Below are 20,833 nucleotides of genomic sequence, written 5' to 3'. Positions count from 1 at the left end.
AATGAACATTGGTTTGCGGATTAATATTTGGGCTTTTGGAGCTGAGGATTTAATCCTAGGTTATGGCGTGAGGAGACCCGTGGCCTTTAGTAGGTAACGGGTTATAATGATGATGACGATATGATGAGGTAGTAAGCACATTTTTTTAGTTCATGGATTACCCCTTCCTTTTACTGACTAAAACCCTACGGTGCATTGGGCCAAAATATGTTGCTATTTCCCTCGGACGAATCTAAGTGCCACAGAACTCAGGCTCACTTAGAGTTTTCTCGACCACCCCAGATAAAGAAACTTTTCTATAATATCTACTTATTGCTTTCTTTTAACAAGTATTGAAATTTTTATTTGATTAAAGTCGGTAGTTACATTTTTATTATTATCATCATAAAAAACCGCCCCGCTACAGGCCACGGTTCTCCTTACACAATGAGAATGGTTTCGAACCACAGTCCACCACGCTGGCCCAATGTGGATTGGCGGACTACAATTTTTATTAGATTTTATAGTTACCATAGACGCAAACATCAACAAGATACATTTTAAGCCAAATAACATTCCATCAAAGAGCAACGCTTTCAAAACCACTAATCTTTCAAAATGCCACACCTTTAACCGTATAACAATTGTTGTAGGTAATTTCACAACGCATCTGGCAACACCAATACGTGGCATTGTTTCTCAGCATGGCGCGGCTGCAAGACATTCGTGAGGTAATTGATAATAACAGAAAATGATGCATGACAGTAGCTGCCAGCGATGTGGCGTAAATTGAAACAATCTTAGTGTTTGCAATGTTGCCAGATCACAACAAAGGAAGAAAATTTATTATTTCTTATTGTTTTGTTGTTTTGGTTTTTTGAGCTTCATGGACGAAATTATATTTGATAAAATTCACACTAATTTATAAAAAAAAACATCTAACTTCCTACAAGATACATTTTTTTACTACTACTTAACTGTACTTAACTACGGTGAGGTATGGCAACCTAGGCTTTGATGATAAGGTTGTTATGAAATTGCAAGAAAGCGCAGACCGCGATCTCTATAAAACCAAAATCCTAAAATAAATATGTTAAAATAAACACCTTTGCTATGTTTCTTTACAAAGAAGATAATTTTAGCTTTAAACCACACAATCCAATGAAGAAAAAGGGTAAAAATACGCTTAGCCTTCAAACCGAATTATGGAATAGAAACTCGCACGAAATAGTTTATATACCTTTCAACCTCAAGTACCATAGTGGTAAAAAATGTGCCCAAAAAAAAATTTGAGACTGGAGAAACTACCCCATTTTTTTGCGCGAATAGCTGTTAACCCTTCAGCATGAACTCATTAACTTCACCCGTGAGTAAACACCTCTAATGTCAGTTTAAACTATAAACTACGCAAACAGCCGGAACTAAATCCCTTAAAATGCTGGAAGTCTCATAAGACTGGCAACACTAAAGTAACCTATGCAGACCTCGCAGAGTAAATTTATTTAAACACCAGTGTTTACGACCTAATGACAGACAATGGTGTATTCATTGCCGACAATCGCGCCGCTTTAAATACATGCTATCTGGAAACCACGCTTTAGTCATCGGGTTTAAGACTATTAATAAAACTTGGTTGTTTTGTGAAATAACGATTTTATTAAGGCTTTAATATTAGTATGTGTGAATTAAGCTTTGTTATTCACACAGTCAGATTAATGAAAGCTATTAGTTTTCTTGGCTTTAACTGCCTTTGACTTCAAAAAAGAACATTTGTGCTTATTTCATAACTTTAACTGAATACCTTACAACAATAAGCCCACTTTTGCATGCCTACAGTTTTCTGTGAATTTCAGACCTTTAATTATTTTATTTTTTCTCTACTCTTCATACTGTACTTCTTGAATTAGTGTCTGACTTACTAAGGAAGTCTGGGTAAGCATTTACATTGCTGCTCCGTGCTTAGGAGAGCAGGTTACGCCGACGATACCGGTCGTTATCACTTACTGTCACAAGCCGTATTGCCTGAGCTAACTATCATTATGATAAAGGAAGCCTGTGCCGTACCGTATTACTATTATTATTATTATTATTATCTATTTGTACACTACATCAAGTTAAGTATATAATAGTAGAAAAACAGAATGAAGTAGAATTCGAATGTTGGCCTTATCTCTGCGAGGCAAGCTCAGAATTAGGGAAAAAAAGACTCCACTTTTTGAAAAAAATATTTGCGAATAACTAGTAATCCTTAAACTAATGTACAAAATAAACCACATAAAATAGATATAAAAAAATAGGGCTTTAATATAGATCACATAAAATAAATATAAAAAATATTATTATAAGACATTAATACAAGACTCGAGTCGATAAATATGAACTTAAATTACCGCGGCAAGCTTAATTATTATTAAGACTACCAATCTGGTTATAACATATATTTAATATATCTATATTTCAAACAAATTTAGAATAAGTGCCAACACGATATATTAATATGTTCGTATTCAATTACAATAGCTGGAAGACCGAGTTCTGCTCAGTGTGCTTATTTGGAAAATAAAAAAAAGATACCGAGCAAGAAAAGGGGAAAGAATCATCTGGACTCAAACTCGTTACAGCACCGCCCGATTTCCCACACGAGCTGTTGTAATCTTGTAGGTGATGGCGTAATTTACCTTTGTATTTTACAAATACAAATGTAGCAGTGTTTCATTGCCTCAAACCACGGATAAAATAACGTTTTCTAAAAAAGCAATCTACCTCGATCGATTTATAGCCCATGAAACCGCTTGCATACTAAATTTCATGAAAATATCCATTTCCGATATTCAGAGTATAAATATCTAGATATAAATATAGTATACCATAATATTTATATATTTCATACATTTGTCTTATATATATCCATAAAATATGTAGTTCTATGTAGTGAGTGGCCCTGCCGTATTAACAAGATGTAAAATAAATACTTAATTAAATAAATCAATAAAAGAATTGCTCGTTTAATGTTTTTAGATAGATATATTAAAATAGTAGAGAGATACGTGTGCAATAAGAAATAATAAACACAATAATTACGAGCAAAAAGCTGGGCAAAGCATCTTAAGAAGCTTTTAAATTTTAATATCATTTGTTGATTACTGGGACTTTATAACGCAATAAATGTTCACTGACCACCGGCAGTTTATGGCCGCAACTTGTTATGGAGATATGTACTATTGTCAAGTAATAGACGTGCAAAGTAACAAGTATAATGTTTATCGTACACAGTTTTATAAGCTTTACTTTTAGTATTAAGAGTCTGATAAAAATAATGTAAAAGCTACGCTAAGACATATTGCATTATGGGTGTGTGAATTGGCTTGTGATTGTAATAGTTAAAGTTTTTTTTGTTATTACTGGTACTTTTCTTGCTGATATTTTAAAGGGTATACGAAGTATATAATTTATTCTTAGTAATTTTCAACATTTTACTTGGCACCGACTTAAAAATGTTGTAGAAAATATTTATTTCTTGCTTTTTATTAAACTACAGATTTTTTTGTAATTTTTTTCTTATCCAGATATGTTACACGTATATATGATTTATCTGTATATTATGTAGTATTAGTATGTATAGTATCTGTAATGTATATAAATTATTTATTTTTAAATTGAATCCCGTTTTCCGTACTAACATGCTTCATCAACAAAAGGTTGTCTGGAGGAGATCGCTTTAAGCGATAAGGCCGCCATTGCGCATATATATTTATTTACCTCTTGTTTTGTTCAATTTGTTTTTCCATCTATGTTAGAGTAGACTATCAGTACTATTTTTCTTTTATTAACGGACTTCAAAAAGGAGTAGGTTATCAAATCTGATGTTATTTAATAACTGATAACTAAGTTGTACCCGCAACTTCGTAATACCCGAATATTCGAGTAGGCACATTTTTCCAATAGATATAAGATTTATTTTTACATTTTCTCAAGTCCACTCAGATAAGGCTCACTTAATATTTTATCAAAATTACTCGAATAAAACCAATACTTGTATACGAGGGTCCTCGGCTAGGAACGCGTGGCTGCTAGATCAAAGCGAATATTTGCATAGCCCTGACGTCGCATAAACAGCCAAACGTAACTAAGCCAATCGCTTCTTGGATAATATAATTTTGTGCTGTATTTTAATCAAAACAATATTCTTGACTGAAAATCTATTGATTTGTTTACTAGTCAATGCCTCGTTTTATAATGGTGAGTATTTTTGACTGCAGATCACATGGGCCTGGTTTTGATTCCTAAGTCGGGCTATTTAATAGCCCGGAGTTTGGAAATTATTGCCGCTTATTTCTGCCGCTAAGCAGCATTGTTGCAATGCTGCTTAGCGGCATGCTTGTTCCGCTTGTTATAACAGGCACATAGGCTTCATGGACACAGGGCCACATTTGCCGGATGTGGAATGCAGGATGTCTTGCATTGCTTGTATACCTTGCGAAGTGGTGCTCTGTTAATAGGCGATGGTTTTCCACTTACCATCAAGTGGGCTTTCTGCTTGGCCCATCAATTATTATCTGTAAAAAAAATCACCCCCGTACTTTGGATTGCACGTTAAGGTGACGGTCTTGCGCCTGATCTCTTTGCAGTCGTGTCGGACTGTGAGAGTGAGAGAATTGAAAGTGCAACTGTGTATGTACACACACATAATATTTTACATAATATATACATCGTACTGGTTATACAAGTTACCTTATGACTGCTTGATGCAACTCAAAGTGGTAGCAGGCTGATACGGGTTTCTGGTCTTTTTCTTGCCCTTATCCCACTTTTTGGATACTTTTTTACGATCTACCTTTGTAACGCCAACCCTCTTTGGAAAAATAATGTTATATCAACCCCTTATCGATTTCTAATTGGTATCGTAGTAATCGCTAGTATCGCAAGTATTGCTTTCGCTGCACGTGTAACAGTACTAACTGGCCACCATCGAAGGCCCCGGACTTAAAGTTAAAAGTTTTAAGGGAAGAAATTACGCTGAAAATTTGTCCGTTTTTTAAATTTATATGTAAGGACCAGGTAAGGACCACACAGGTGGCCTACCTGATAAAACAAAACACTATCGCCTATAAACAGAGTGACACTTCGATGCTCTCACTTATAGGTCTATTTATTTATTTTATTTATTTCATTAGATATACCAACGATACACTGTATTATCATTTATCATTTTACATTATAGTTTAATGTCCGAGTACAGTTATCACTTACAGGTATACACAACATTAAAGTAAGTCCGGTTAAAAATAATTAAATTAAGTCAAAAACAAAAAAAGTAAGATTAAACAAATGAAAATAATGATTAAAATTAAAATAAAAAATTTAAAAAATATTACTCTAAGTACAATTTCGCCTTAAAGCTAAATAAAGTGTCGTGAAAAATGTCAATGTCAGGGTTTTTTAAGTTGTTAAAAAGATTAGTCATTCGGTTAATAGGTGAGAATTGTCCTAGGTTAGTGTTGGAAAATTTAGGAGCGAAGGTTTTTGACTCTGGGTATCTCGGAATACGACGGGGAACATTGATACTTATCTGATAAAGCAGGTCAGGCTATAGAGGGACACACAGAGTTTTTAGTGGGTGTAAGTCCCACATAACTACTCCGTTTCCCCCAACGGAGTCGTATGCGTCAGGCATTTTCTCTGTATAAAAAAAAAAAAGGGCATGCAAGCAACAATTCCTGCAACGTGACGCGTTGTGTCCATCAACTTGAGGCGTAGGTTAAGCCTCATGTACCTGCTACACTATCCTTTAAACCGGAACACAGCATTGCAACAATGTTGCTTAGCGGCAGATATAAGCATTGGTGCTACTTCCCCGGACGAGCTCTGTCACAAAAAGCTCTACTTCTAGTAAATTTACGCGGAGAACCGATATTTATTTAAAAATAGAATAATAATATAATGTTTTTTCGTTTTATATTTTTTATTACCAACTACCTACTTGCACTAAAATACAATTCTTTAGTTAAGTACATCACCGGAGCTATTTGCATGTTTTGAATGCGCACGCGTCTGTCGCCCTAATGAGGGGTCGTCACCCTCCCGGGTCAATTTCAATAGGCGACCCTCTCAATCATTCCACGATTTATCATCAACGGGGTAGTTTGTCAACGACGATTGACATTATTTGGGTAATAATTATATTGTGAAGGCTCAATGGATGTAATATTATTATTCATTGATTTATTATTGAAATGAAAAAAAACCGTAGGTACAAATCTCTTTTCCAAATGTACTGAAATACATTCATACCAAAATCCCACTCTCAGTTTTGTTAAATATTTGCAACTCTGCAAGATAAATAATTGTTAGCAAGTGTCAGGATTTTGGAAACGAAATCTCATCCTCAAAAATCCCTATATTTTATGATTTGAGACTTCTAAGATTTTAAACTTCCATCAAGTTTTAATCTAGTCAAAATATAAGAATACTAAACTATTTTTTTCTAAAAGTTCTTAAGCTTTTATTTTCTTTTCCTACCTTCGTATAGGGTTTTAAAAGCTAGACTAACTAGACTCTATCCGTAAAGCGATAGATACAATCAAAAGAATTTCGTAACAAAACAATCTAAAAACCAATAACAACGGGATATCGTTTCCCATGGTCGGGAGTACGCGTGGGGCGGCATTTTATATAGGCAGGGATTGTGACCACGTTGCCACTGTCAAACGCGCCCGCTCTGCGAACACACGGCCGTACCTATCAGCCCTACGTATTCCTCATCAGGACCCTGATAACTGCCTGGTTACAATTGTAGCGCGAACCTCCACACCACCTCGTAAAAAAGCTCCACGACAGTTCAGTGTAGAGTTTGTAACGATTGCGACTTTTACGTCGGCGAATAAGTGCCCAGTGTCGAAATATCGGGGAATATCGCGTAAACAAGGATAATGAGAGTAGGTGGGGCCGGCAGAGGCGTCCGCACGCCCCTCTAATTTTTTTCTCGACGTCTGGGCGGTGCAAAGAGCACGCCTCGAGTCCCACGCGCGCGATCGCGTCCGCCAAACGATCCAAAGAGAAACCGACGCGTCGGCACCGCACCGACGGACACTAAGTAAACAAACATTTAATTCGTGTCGATGCGAAATGTGAAGCTAAACGAAAACGCCTAGTCCGACTCCGTCGCGGTGACAACCCCTTCTGCCTCATTAGGCCCAACTAACGACGTTCGGCGATAAAATTTCTTGGATTTATCGCTGTTTTATTAACATTTCGATATCGTTTCGCGCACAACGTGTATTATTCTGCAATGGTTTTAAGTGACGTACAGTGTCGCAGAATAACGGGTTAAGTTCGAGGCAGGTTTTTCTTAAAGGATGAGTCCGGAAGAGGATGTAGTGCTACCAACATGAGGAAGTTGAGGGTTGCTGTTGGCAAAAGCAGAATGCACAAGACGTATCCTGCGGCAATATATTTTGTGCTGATTGCATTTTTTGAAGTCGTGAGGTGAGTAAAACAGTTAAAATTTTTCTTATATAATTTTTCTCTTATAAACATTCAGGCAATCTTAGTTATATATTAATTTTGACGACCTCTTTGGCGCAGTGGCAACGGTTACGGTATTTTAAGTGGGAGGTCCCAGGTTCAATCTCCAGCAGGGGAAATTTGAGGATTATTTTTTCTCTGGTATATCTGGCCACTGCAACTAACCAATAACGTAGCGTTCCGGTACGATGCCGCGAAGAAACTAATTAGGGGTTTGGGTTCAATTTAAAACACCTGTCCTACCGTTAATAGGCTAGCTCGCTACCATCTTCCACTCGATAACCACTTACCACTAGTAATTGCAATCAAGGGCAAGCCTTTATTGAAATTTAAAAAAAAACATACCTATTATCAGACAAAATTGTGAGTATGATATACATTATACATATAAAGACATTAGGATTAACGTATAGCCTAAAACTTAAACATAATGCCTAGTACGCATTAATTAATAACCAGTTTTATCAAAATCGGTTTAGTAAATTACAATCAAGCGGAATGAAGAAATCTACAATGCGCGCTAGAACTTTAAAGCATAGAAAGAGATACTAAACATTAATTATTAAATTAAAATAAATACATAGATCAACGATCCCGTCATTCCATACCGTCAGCGGATTGACATGATTTCCAAAGAGACAGTCGCGTGCACAGGGTTTTGCATATAGCAGGAAGATGACGTAAAATGTAAATATCCTCCTCCTATACGAATTATATAAAAAATTAAGGTAGGCCGTGCTTTAGTGCATGAAGCTGCAAAGATACAGATTATTTTAGTTTGGAGAGTGACAAAGACTAATTTTATCTCGGAAAATTGTAAAAACAAATCTAAAAAGCAAACTTTTTTGTTCCTTATAACTTTAATCTTTTTATAAGCTTCTGGTTGCCTTTAAAAGATCTCTTCTAAGATAAGGATGCCTTTCCACCCTAGCACTAAGTACGATCTCTGTTTTCTTGTACGTATTGTTTCTTTGTGTTCTGTCGCAATAACATTTTCTATGTAGCTATCTATCTTAAATCTGTATTCACAGGCTTAATCCAATGCGATAAGACACAATAACTATGACAATATTTAATATTTTGTCACAGTTTTTGTGTCTTATCGTAGGTAATACTTTCAAAAAATTAAAATCAAATGTAATGTCCTTTATATAGTAGCAGTATTTAGATATTTTCTACGTTTTAGTTGGCACCAACTCAAAAATGTAGTAGCAAATGATTAAATCTTGCTTTTTGGGTTCGATTCCCACAACTGGAAAATGATTGTGTGATGAGCATGAATGTTTTTCAGTGTCTGGGTTTTTATATGTATATTATAAGTATTTATGTATATTATTCGAAAAAAAAATTTTTCATTTATCATCTCAGTACCCATAACACAAGCTACGCTTACTTTGGGGCTAGGTGGCGATGTGTGCGTTGTCGTAGTATATATATATGTATATATATTGTAGTTGTTTTACAAAGTCGAATCCTTTTTGTCAAAAAAAAAATTCACGATTTTTAGTGGGTAGGTTTTCAATTATGTCTAAGTTATAATAGCAAAGTCAACTGCATATAGCCTTCTATGAAATATTGCTTTTCCCGAAGCCAGGGCTTATGGTTGAGGAGTTCTCCCGGCAATTCATGATCAGCTCCATTATTGTGACGAGCAAAAATTGCTTATCTAACATATATACCTAAATCAAAAATCAGTTTGCCGTGCCTAAATGTTACTTATCGTAAGAAAATTGCCCATGTTACATTCATAAATACTCAAATTACTAAAGTATATTTAAGGCGAAATTAACCTTAGAGTAACATATTTTAAATTGTTTGTTTTTAATTTTTATCATTTTTTTCATTTGTTTAATATTAATTCATTTATTCTTACTAATTTTTTCTTTTAATTTAATTTAATTATTTTTAACCGGACTTACTTCAATGTTGTGTATGTGTAAGTGATAACTGTATTCGGACAATAAACTATAATCTAAACTATTATTGATAATACAGCGTATCGTTGGTATATCTAATGAAATTAATAAATAAATAGTATTAGAATAGCCTACAATATTTGAAGAGTTACCTCGAGTTTTTCTGGTTGAAATTCACCAAATTAAAAGGGGACCACCTCTGAGATATGACAAACAAAAAAAGTATCATCAAAATCGGTGTGTTATTGTAAAGGACAGTGTAATGGCGTCACAAATATACAAAAAAAATAACTATAACCATAAATGATTACATTATATCAGATAGTAACATACTAAATCTTAATTTTGTTTCTTTGTTTTGTTCTGTTAATTTTCTTGGAGTGCAGTCAGATTTACGTCGTACGCTGACTTTGAGCATGCCGTTTCATAAAACTTAGTTTTATAAGCATTAATTCATTGTTCAAGCTACTGAACTGTGGAATGCACTCCCAATAAGCATAAGACAGTCAAGGTCACTTGAGCAATGAAGACGACAGTGATTAACTCTTACTCATATTTAAGTATCTTTTAGTATATATTAGTTTATTATTTTTCATATTTATTATTATTAGTCTTTTATGTGTAATCTTGATAAGTATTAGTGTGTAATTGTTTGTAAGTATGTATATAATAATAATACACCCCACCAATCGGTTTCCCTTGGTTTTCCTAATCCTAAGGTTGCCTGGACGAGATCGGACGCTACTAAGCTATAAGGCCGCCCTTTGTATCCTACTTTTTAAGTTTATTTGTGTTGTGTCCATTGTTCTTTTTTACTATTTGTGGCGTACAAATAAAGTGTATAAATAAATAAAAAAATAAAATAAATCAATGTATAATAGTAGCCTAAAAGCTGAAATAGATGAACTGATTTTGATGAAACTTAGTATTTATCATCATCATCATCACATACACCCATTAGCAGCCCACTACCGAGCACGGGTCTCCTCCCACAATGAGAAGGGGTTAAGGCCGTGATCCTCCACGCTGGCCCACTGCGGATTGGTGGACTCCACACACCTCGGGCATGCAGGTTTTCTCACTATGTTTTCCTTGGCCGTTGAATCAAGTTTATTTTAATTACATAGAAACTTAGCATTAAGCTATTTTTAATATTAAGTATGTAGCTTAGGTAAATTCTTGGAAGTTGAATGAACAAACAAGTTTACCGATGAATTTAACTAATATAAGGTAAAGTGATGAATTTAACTAATGCAAGGTATAAATATGGGACGGCTTTTTTTTTTATAATTATTATTAGTGTTTTTAACACTTGGAGGAATTATCAATTTGATTTTTTTTTTTTTTATGGGACGTTTGTTTTTTCACGCAGCGACTTTAACAATAACGCGGCCAGGGCTCGATAAGAACCTGCGTCATTGGCCTAGTGTTTAGCAATTTCGACTACAGATCAAGATGTCCTGTTCTATTCCTAGTTTGGGCTTAAATTGGCAATTAGATGAATTTTTCTGTTAAGCAATTCTTCGGTGGGTGAAAGCTGTATGATGAAAAGCCTGAAGTTTAAACATTGACTGTGTCCACCTTAAGAATACGTTAAGCTGCCAATCCGGGCTATCCCCACTTATATGTGATAATAATCGTGAATGCCCACCAACCCACATTTGATCAACGCGGTGGGTTTATGCTCTAAAACCATCTCTCCTAAGCGAGAGAAAGTTTGTACCCGAGTGTGAGATATTAACAGGCTAGATGGTCGAAACAAGAAACTTCTTTTGCGTTGTCAAAATAACGACTATGTCCTAACGAGTATATCTAAGATCTACACTCAACTATATTACCTATGTACCTAAAATTTAGTTTCACACAAGAATCAGCCTTAAGCCACTGTAATTAGGTCCTAATTACAATACTTGAACTAATCGCGAATCGTAGTCACAGACAAACAGGGGCGTCGCAATGAATACTAAACGTAAACTTCACGACACTAATCATGCAACATAAGGTCCAATGAATAAATATGTGAGATCGGTTGAGTTAGACTCGTGTAAGGCGCGGTTGATACAGGGGCGCTGAGTGACAAAGACAATAAGTACTCGTAGAACTTCCCCAGCAGTAGCAGAGCTTTTCATGACAGAGCTTGACCGGGGAATTATTACCTCCATGCTTATTCTGCCTCCAAGCACCACTGTTGCAACGCTGTATTCCGGTCTGAAGAGCTTGCCGGTTTAATTACAGGCTAAAGAATTAAGAACATACAGAATCCGTGTAAACGACTAGTATTGAAGCATCTAAAACCGCTCCAATTTAGTAATTTTTCTCGAACAGGCGGTTAGTCACTTTATTCATTAAGCAGTTAACAGTAATTATTTTACCGCTTATGTTCTACACGTTTACCATAAATTGAGGAAAATGGGGGAAGTTTGATAGTTGGCATCATTCGGCGGGTGTGAAGTGAGACGTGACTCTCTTTATTTGGATGCAAAAGAAATACAATTCCGGTACCATTTCGCGAAGAAATTAGGGGTCATATGACAGCCATACCCCGCTACCATCTTAAACCGCAACATATGTTATCTAATGAGGTTGCAGTCAAAAACAAAATTTAAATGTAAAACATTGTAATTATTGTGAATAAACCTAATAAAAAATAAACAAAGTCGGATACTTTAAAGTCTTGGCACACAACGTGGATTCGATTTCGGACCAACAATACTTAGTATTTTTCATTTCCGTTTTATCTCATTTTAATGAATGTAACAAATCAAATTATGTACTAATATTGTAATAGTACTTTATCAATTATGAAATGTTTCGAAAATTGCACTTGGATGGTCTGCCAAACTATTTTACCGGATATAATATAATTACCTACAGCTATAAATAGTCCATGGAGACCTATAACTAGGTCAAGTCACCCCCTAACCACTACTGTGTCAGCAAAGCCCTAATAGGGCCCTAACCACTTTAAATATTGGATATTCGAATTGCTAAACGAACAAATAAACTTATCAACTTCACCTCTATTGAACATATTTAGAGGTACTAATGAGGTAGGAGGGGCTTAGATAGATAAGGTGGGGGACAGAAAGGTATAAAAGGCGACACATTTGGCGAATTTTTCAGCTTACGCGCTCGCCCCACTCCCCCGGTGACGCCGTAGTAAACCCTCAGGTGGTTATCGGCAAATGTCAATCCGAAAAAGTAGAATTTTTCACTTTTACAATTATTCATTGTAAAGTCAACATCTCCTAAGGATGCTCCGATTTCGGAGCGAAACGTGCGTAGAGGGTATATTGCCGAAGATCTGTTTGGTGTGGAGTATAAGGATTGAGGAAATTATAAATTACACCACACAGATTCTCCTGCTTTTCGCGGAGTATAGCAAATTAAGCTTGATTTTGATAATAACCTAACCACTTTTATGAAAACAGGGCCTTAATAGGGCCCTTACCACCTCTATATAAACAGCGCCTTAAGCCACAGCATGGTAATGAATGCAAATTTAAAAGGTGACAATCATTTGTCGGGCCACCCAATGGCATAAGATTTACCGGGTATGTAAATGCCGGCTCGATATGCCACTGCACGTGGTCGCATAATCGCCGGCCTGTTTGCCGGGTGATTGATATTCATTGCCGGTGGAGCTGCTTCTAGATGGATGTACTTATAAGTTACAACTAGGCGAATTCATTATCTGTTATATACAGCCTTGTGGACCTCCCTGGCGCAGCGGTGAGTGTGGTTTCAAGTTGGAGGTCCGTGGTTCGATTCCCGGCATGTAGGAATTTATAACAGTCCAAAGTTTGTATTAAACGTAAGCTTATAGAAAAGTCGTATTGGAGTTCACGGTCTCCATCCCCGTGCCTCTGAGAGCATGTTAAGCCGTCGGTCACTGGAACGACTACTAATAATAATTGTTAAAACCCACCTACCCGCATTGAAGAAGCGTGGTGACTAATGGGCCTCTGCTCTTCAATCTTAAAACTCACTGCGTCACACTGCAAAGTAAATATTTTATACACCGTTATCTACTTATTAATATGTACATAGTCGACAGGTTGCCTAGTGTGGGGTACACAGGTTATCAATAATAAGAGCCAAATATCAATATAATGTGCATTCCGCTTTACTAATATGTTTACCAATTTATGTGAAATTGTTTTACTTTTTATGTTGTATTTTTTTCTCTTTCTACTTTTGTATTGATATTCTGTGTAACATTTTTGATCCAATAAATTATTATTATTATTATTATAGTGTGACAGATATTGTTAAAGAATTGCAAATGATTGATTTATTTATAACCAACAGCTAGGCGGGCATTTAAAGTGGATTTCAATTATATTTAAGTGCCATAATATAGGACTTAACGTTTTATCAGTCACTTTACATTAATAATTTATACGGTTCTCAGAACTGAACTACCTACTATTAATACGAGTTTGGTGGGTAATCGAGAAAACGTTATTGATTCTGGTAAGTTTCATGAATACTAGTAATAAATAGATAGAATAAAATTCAACAAACCACGTAGTACCAATAGAAAAATACTAAGCAAAGCAAAATGAATATTATAATCAACCGTCAAAGAGTATTTTTACTCACCTGAGTCCAGCAAACCTTATAAACTTTAAGAAGTAAGCCTTTTTGTTATTATCGAGAGTTGCTCAAAGATTCTCCTATAAGATACTCGATAATATTACTTCGGTTGTATTACGGGGTGTAGCGGTGATAGCTCAGTGGCTAGGACTTCCGCTTCACTAACGGAGGGTCGAGATCGAATCCCAGAACCTCTAACTTCTCTAAGTTATTTCCGATTTAAGTAATTAAAGATATGACTTGCTTCGACGGTGAAGGAAAACATCGTGAGGAAACCTGTGTGCCTGAAAGTTCTGCATAGATCTCAAAGGTATGTGGAGTCCACAATCCGCACTGGGACAGCGTGGTGGACTACCGCCTTAGCCCCTTCTCATTGTTGGAAGAGACCCGTGCCCTGTAGGGGGCCGATAATGGGTCGATATATGATGAAGTAAGCCCTTAACTGTAGTCTGACCCGCTGGAAAGTGATTATGCAATCCAAGATGCCAAGATTGTAACGGACTCACCTGTTAGAGCTATAGCAGTTATACCCATTCCCCTAAACGGTTTCTACGCAACATCGAACACTAAATCGCTCAGTGGCACGTCTTTGTCGGTAGGTTTGTTATTAGCCACGGCTGTAGACTCTCGCCAGACCAGACATGAGAAAATTCAGAAACTACAAATCCTCAAACTGAATTTCAATTTGAAACTCAAATTCATTCCTTAGTTAGAAACAGTTTGGCGGTTTAAAAAATGCTGTAAGCCGTAATTATCATCATCATATCAACCCACTACCGGTCCACTATAGGGAGAGAAGGGTTTGGGCTATAGTCCACCACATTGGCCTAGTGCGGATTTGTGGACTCCACAAGCCTTTGAGAACTTTACGGTGTACTATCTATTCAGGGGTTCAACGTTTAAGCTAGTGATATTTTAATTGCTTAAACGGGAAATAACTAAGAAAAGTTAGGGGTGCGCGCTGGGATTCAACCTGGACCCACCGATAGTACCGCCGAAGTCCTAGCCACTGAGCTTTCACCGCTATACCCCGTAATACGACTGACCTAATAATATCGGTCATGCAAACGGTTATATGTTGTGTATAAAGCAAAAAACCGTATGCAAATCGCTCCATCAATTTTAATGGGACAATTGCCCAAAACACATATGCACAAAGACATACAAACAAATCCGTAAAACTTGTAACACTCATAACATAATCGAAAGTATTACAACATAATGCAAGTTTTCAAATCAGTCCATCCGTTTTAACACATCGATATCTAAGTCGCATAAGTTAAAAATAAACTGAAATAAATCCGCTTAGAAATCGGTCCTCCCATTTCAACGCACTGTTACCAACCACCGTCTTGTACCCAAGAGCTGTGGCTTATTTAGCTCAACGGCTAAGTCTAGCAATTCAAAGGGGCAATAGCGCCAGCATTTTGGGTACCATGCCCATAAGTGAACAGTTAGACGGCTTAAATATTTTGTAAATATTAATATTAGTTTGTAATTGTTATTATGTATTTTCTAATTGGAATTATAGTTAGACTTACTTGAAATGAAAACAAAAAAAAAATATTATTGCATTAGAATACATTAATACATTTTAAACCGCCATTTGTATTTGGTAAGAAGACGCATTACAACCCACGCGGCGCGCCGTAGCGTGTTAAATAATAATACGAATCATAAAACAAAATAAGCTATATCAAACTAGTGTACTAATGGAGAGAAAACGTTTATCTCTACGGTAATTTAGATACGCTTAATTGTACTCAATTTATTAACTCCCATTCGAATAAACAGGATAACAGCGGGTAGCACTAAAGCTTACTCAGTTAAAATACCTATTCGAGAACGCCAAAAGACGCTGGGTATTGGAAATAGAGGTTCAAACAACGTATTATTAAAAAAATTAAGTTTTTATACATATCTTTAGACGGCCGTTTGGCGCAGTGGGCAGCGACCCTTCTTTCTGAGTCCAAGACCGAGGGTTCGATTCACACAATTGGACAATGTTTGTGTGATTAATATGAATGTTTTCAGATAATACACAGACAAACACCCAGATGTATCTATATATTACAAGTATTTACGTAGGTATATTATTCATAAAATTATTCATCAGTTATCTTAGTATCTACCCAAAACACAAGCTACGCTTACTTTGGGACTAGATGGCGATGTGTCGTAGTATATTTATTTATTATTATTATTATATTTAAGAACATATTTGACATTAAGTATATATTTCTTATAATATGAACGTATTTTCTGATATCTTGATGTTAAAATTAAAAATTTATTTACTTTAAATAGCCTTCCACTAGAAGCATTTTTGAAACGTCAATAATGAAAGTCTGTCTGTTTGGTTCGGTTCCTTCCATAAATAGGACTTATTCATTGTAAAGTCAACATGAGGATGTCCGGTTTCGGAGTCAAACGTGCGTAGAGGGTACATTGCCGAAAATCGGTTTGGTGTGGAGTATAAGGATGAAAGAAATACAGATTCTTAATTTGATAATAAATATAAAGTAATAAGTAAAAACTATGGGCCTCATAAGAAGGCTCAGAGTCACTCAGCGAGCGATTTAAAGAGCCATGTTAGAAGTATCTCTACAGTGATCAAATCAGAAATGAGGAGATCCGTGGAAGCAGAGACATAGCTCAACGGGTCATGAAGCTGAAGTGGCAATGGGCGGGGCACATAGTTCGGAGAACCGATTGACGTTGGGGTTCAAAGGTGTTGGAGTGGCAACCCTGCACCGGCAAACCCAGCGTTGGTCGACCCCCAACTAGGTGAGTGGAACGCCCTACAAAATACCTATGTCCAGCAGTGGACGTCAGTCTATAGATTTGATGAACTAAAAAATCCTTTCAGTCGAATTGAACTGGTATTCTTATAAAAATAAACTTAGTAAATTAAGGATTTTTATCAGCCTATTAACGTCACAAAGGCTCCAATTTCAAAGTAGAGATGATTTTAGAGCATAGATAACAATTAAAAAAGAAGCCAACAATAAGTCCTTAGAACTAAATATAGCTCTTACTTAAAGTCCTTTATCAAGCTAATAATTCTAAAGCTCGAGGTATTTTTAAATGCATTATCTAATCTTAATTCACAAAGAGATCGACGCAGAAAGGATGGCTAATCGATCGAACTAATTGCGTATATTGGTAACACTAAGGATTCTACAAATTATACAGATACTAGAATGGTACTTAGTTTATCTACTTTAATTTATTTAAGAGTAAAATCAGTTTGCTGTAGTTAACGATACGGTCTCACTTTGTGATTTTCTTTTCGGTATACGTTATCTGTATTTGCCTCGTTCATCTAGTGGTTAGGGTGTTCAAATGCGAATCACGTGGTCCTGGGATAGATTTCCGGGTCGGTTCAAAACTTTTAGGTAAGATTTTTTAGCTTGCAACCTGCTCGGAGGTAGGAAATTAGTGGTCTCCATCCACGTGCTTCGGAAAACGTTAAGCCGTCTGGCACGGTAATTTTCACTTACATGTGATAACATCCATTACAACCCACCATCCCTTATTAGAGCAGCATGGTGGATAACCAGCCTGGTGGCAACAATATATTATAGTACAGCTAGTTTATAATTGCCTCGTACATTTCTGTTTTGTTTTAATTTAAGTTATGTTTATGTTTTTGTTTCTGTTTTCAACTTCATCATACAGTGTTTCCTTCGTTACAACAATAATATTATTGTAAACTTGCGAACCCGAACTTGCGTGATTTTTTTTCTGATACGCATGCCGGTTTGCCATTAATTTGGTTGACACTACAACTTTATGTTTCTCAATTTTGTAGTTCCTAAGCTTGTTTCAGTGTATAATCTGTTGGTGATAAATAAATAAATAAATGTCTCGCAGTGGCATAGGAAGTTTTAAATTCCAGGGGGGTATAACACCGCTACGCAGTTTAAGCATCTTGGAAACCTAATGTTCACAGGTTGACAATACACACATCTCCATCCAAACCAGTAAGCGAAGCTTGTGTTGTGGGTATGACTGAAGAATATTTTTATCAATAATATGCATAAACATTTATAATATACAAAAAAACACGCAGATACTGAAAAACATTCATCTTCATCACACAAAAATTTTCTAGTTGTGGGAATCGAACCCACAGCCTTGGACTCAGAAAGCAGGGTCGCTGCCAGCAGTTTATTATAAAAGTTCATCACCGTCATGATCAACGCATTATCGAGCTACTACACGTGTCTCCTATAGTCCCTGGCGAAGACCTCTTTTTTATCACGATGTTTTTCTTCACCGTGTATAAAAAACGCACATTACTCCGAAAGTTAGAGGTATGTGCCCGGGATCGAACCCCTCCATCCTAACTAAGAAAGTTAGGATGAAGTATGCACTATCACACTATCACAGATATTTTAGCTACATATTACGTAAAGAACAGTTTTCAGGAGTGTAATCTTTAAAGATATTTTTGCTTTGATTTGCTTTCTACGTTCGTGAGAGGACATCACTTATAATAATTTTCTCTTTTTAAAAAAAACAGGCGAATCCGAATAGTATTGCTAGTATAATATAAACTAAGCAAATACGTACTAAGCAAGGGTACACAGTGTTGGAACATGGAATTTCAATCAGACCGTTCCATGCGCATAACAATAACGACGTATTTGCATACTACTTCACGCGAATCGAGTTTTAAACAGAACGGGAATAAAGTTGGTTTTTGTAGAGCCGGTTTTTGTTGGAGTCTTTATGCACGCGCGGGTTAGAGAAGAGAAAAGTATTTGCAGAATTGTCGGCATGCAGAGAGAAGCAACGCAAGTAGCTGTAATTTGTATTGAAATAACCTTTCTGAATGAGTATCGTAGCATTTCATCAGCCGGACCCGACATTGGATTTATTATTTTTTACTTTGCCCGAGTCTAAAGCCGGTATTCCACTAGAGCGCTTTTTGCATTCCCGAGTTGCTAAGCTGTCAAACTGTGACCTTTTACAACAAAGCGGTGTTATGGAAAAGAAGAACTTCATCACATCAACTCATTATGAGGTCGACCGATTGGCGCAGTTTGCAGCGACCCTGCTTTTTGAGTCCAAGGCAGTGGTTTCGATTCCCACAACTGGAAAATGTTTGTGTGATGCGCATGAATGTTTTTCAGTGTCTGAGTATTTATATGTATATTATAAGTATTTATGTAGATATATTATTCATGAAAATATTCATCAGTCATCTCAGTACCCATACACAAGCTACGCTTACTTTGGGGCTAGATGGCGATGTGTGTATTGTCGTAGTATATAAATTATTTATTATATTATTAAATTACCAGCCCATTATAGGGCACGGGTCTCCTCCTACAATGAGAAGGGGTTATGGCCGTAGTCCACCACGCTGGTCCAGTGCGGATTGTTGGACTCTAGACACCTTTGAGAACATTATGTAGAACTATCAGACATGCAGGTTTCCTCACGATGTTTTCCTTCACCGTTCTACCAAGTGATATTTTAATTACGCATAAAACGCAACTTAGAACAGTTAGAAGGGCGAGCTGGGATTCGAACTCAGCCCCCCGAGAGTGAAGTCGACCTTCTACCCAATGCGCTACCTAAAACATAAAAGTCCAAGTCCAGTACAAGGTCCCGTAGTAACCTATTTGGGGGTATAAGTTCAATATAACTGCCATTCTCCCTAACTGTTTAGCCCACTACCATCTTAGACTGCATCATGACTTACCATCAGGTGAGATTGTAGTCAACGGCTAAATTATAGTGGAATAAAAAAAAACAGTGCAAAATTACAGATATGGGAGAGTAAGGCAGCTAGACTATGCGGTTCAGCAAGATTATTTTGATAAGACTGTTGAAGTTTAATTTGGTTAGACGATATATACCTACTCGTAATTCAAAAAATGCACTGGGTGGCAGATTTCAATGGTCGTATGAAAATAAAAGTGACGCAACCCTCAGATAGCTCGATTTTGTTAGTGGTTCCATTTTTTTAGGATGTGAACACTGCCACATCCAATAATGAAATGGAACCCTTATTTTACAATCACGTATGCCTCCCCATTATTTTTACGTGGACAAAAAGAAATTTGAAATAAGAAAATGATTTTTTTGAGTTTCGAAAATCATGAACCGACATTCGTTTTCTTAGGTTTAAATGCTTATGTGCGCTTACCAACATAGCTTCAAGCAGCATTATGATAAAACCAGCCGTGGCTTGTTTTTAAAGAATCCAGCGGGAACCGTAAATTTTCCCGGGATAAAAATCAGCCTATGTGTTCATCTTCGTATCCAAAGTATGATCTATCTCCATTCCAGAATTCAGTCAATTGGGTTCAGTACTTTTTGCGTGAAAGAGTAACAAACATACATTCATCCATTCTAACAAACTTTCGCATTTTTTATATATACTCGTAATATTTGTAGGATTATAGTTTTATATCACACACCTTACCTTGTCAAGGATTACAGTTCTGCAACAAGAACGTCAACGATATTAAAGTAATACTGCTTGGAGCGATGGTTGTAGACTACCTTATTTTTTTTGTAATTTTTCTTTTAAATTCATACTAGTAAATTACATCCAGCAACAAAGCCTTGCTCCGCTCTAGTGGAGAGTTAGCTTAAAGCTCGAAATTATTGTTTTTATCTCGGCGGATGGAATTTTCGAAGCAATTATATTAAGCTCAGGCTGGAGTTTTAATTGGATCACTGAGTTTAATGACTTGTTGGAAAAAGCTGTTAGCTGCTAGTTAATTCCGTCCGCGGGGCGATTTGTGGTGAAAAACTAATTTCACCTTACAGCATACACAAATCGCTGTGACGAA

The 20,833-nt window shown here is 36.4% G+C and overlaps 2 protein-coding genes across 2 annotated transcripts in view; one reads left to right on the top strand and one right to left on the bottom strand.

Annotated features, from left to right (window-relative positions):
- The window catches only part of LOC120637414 (protein Wnt-6), a 185,631-nt gene that overhangs the window by 97,512 nt on the left and 67,286 nt on the right, over positions 1-20,833 (bottom strand). The window lies entirely within an intron of this gene.
- The window catches only part of LOC120637413 (protein Wnt-10b), a 64,691-nt gene continuing 51,224 nt past the window's right edge, over positions 7,367-20,833 (top strand). The window contains exon 1 of the mRNA XM_039909247.1: positions 7,367-7,464. Coding sequence (XP_039765181.1) covers positions 7,367-7,464 — 98 coding nt within the window. The remainder of the gene's footprint in view (positions 7,465-20,833) is intronic.

The sequence above is a fragment of the Pararge aegeria genome, chromosome 3 (genome assembly GCF_905163445.1).
Source record: "Pararge aegeria chromosome 3, ilParAegt1.1, whole genome shotgun sequence".
Taxonomy (NCBI): Eukaryota; Metazoa; Arthropoda; class Insecta; order Lepidoptera; family Nymphalidae; genus Pararge; species Pararge aegeria.
This window is presented reverse-complemented; position numbering and strand designations above follow the sequence as displayed.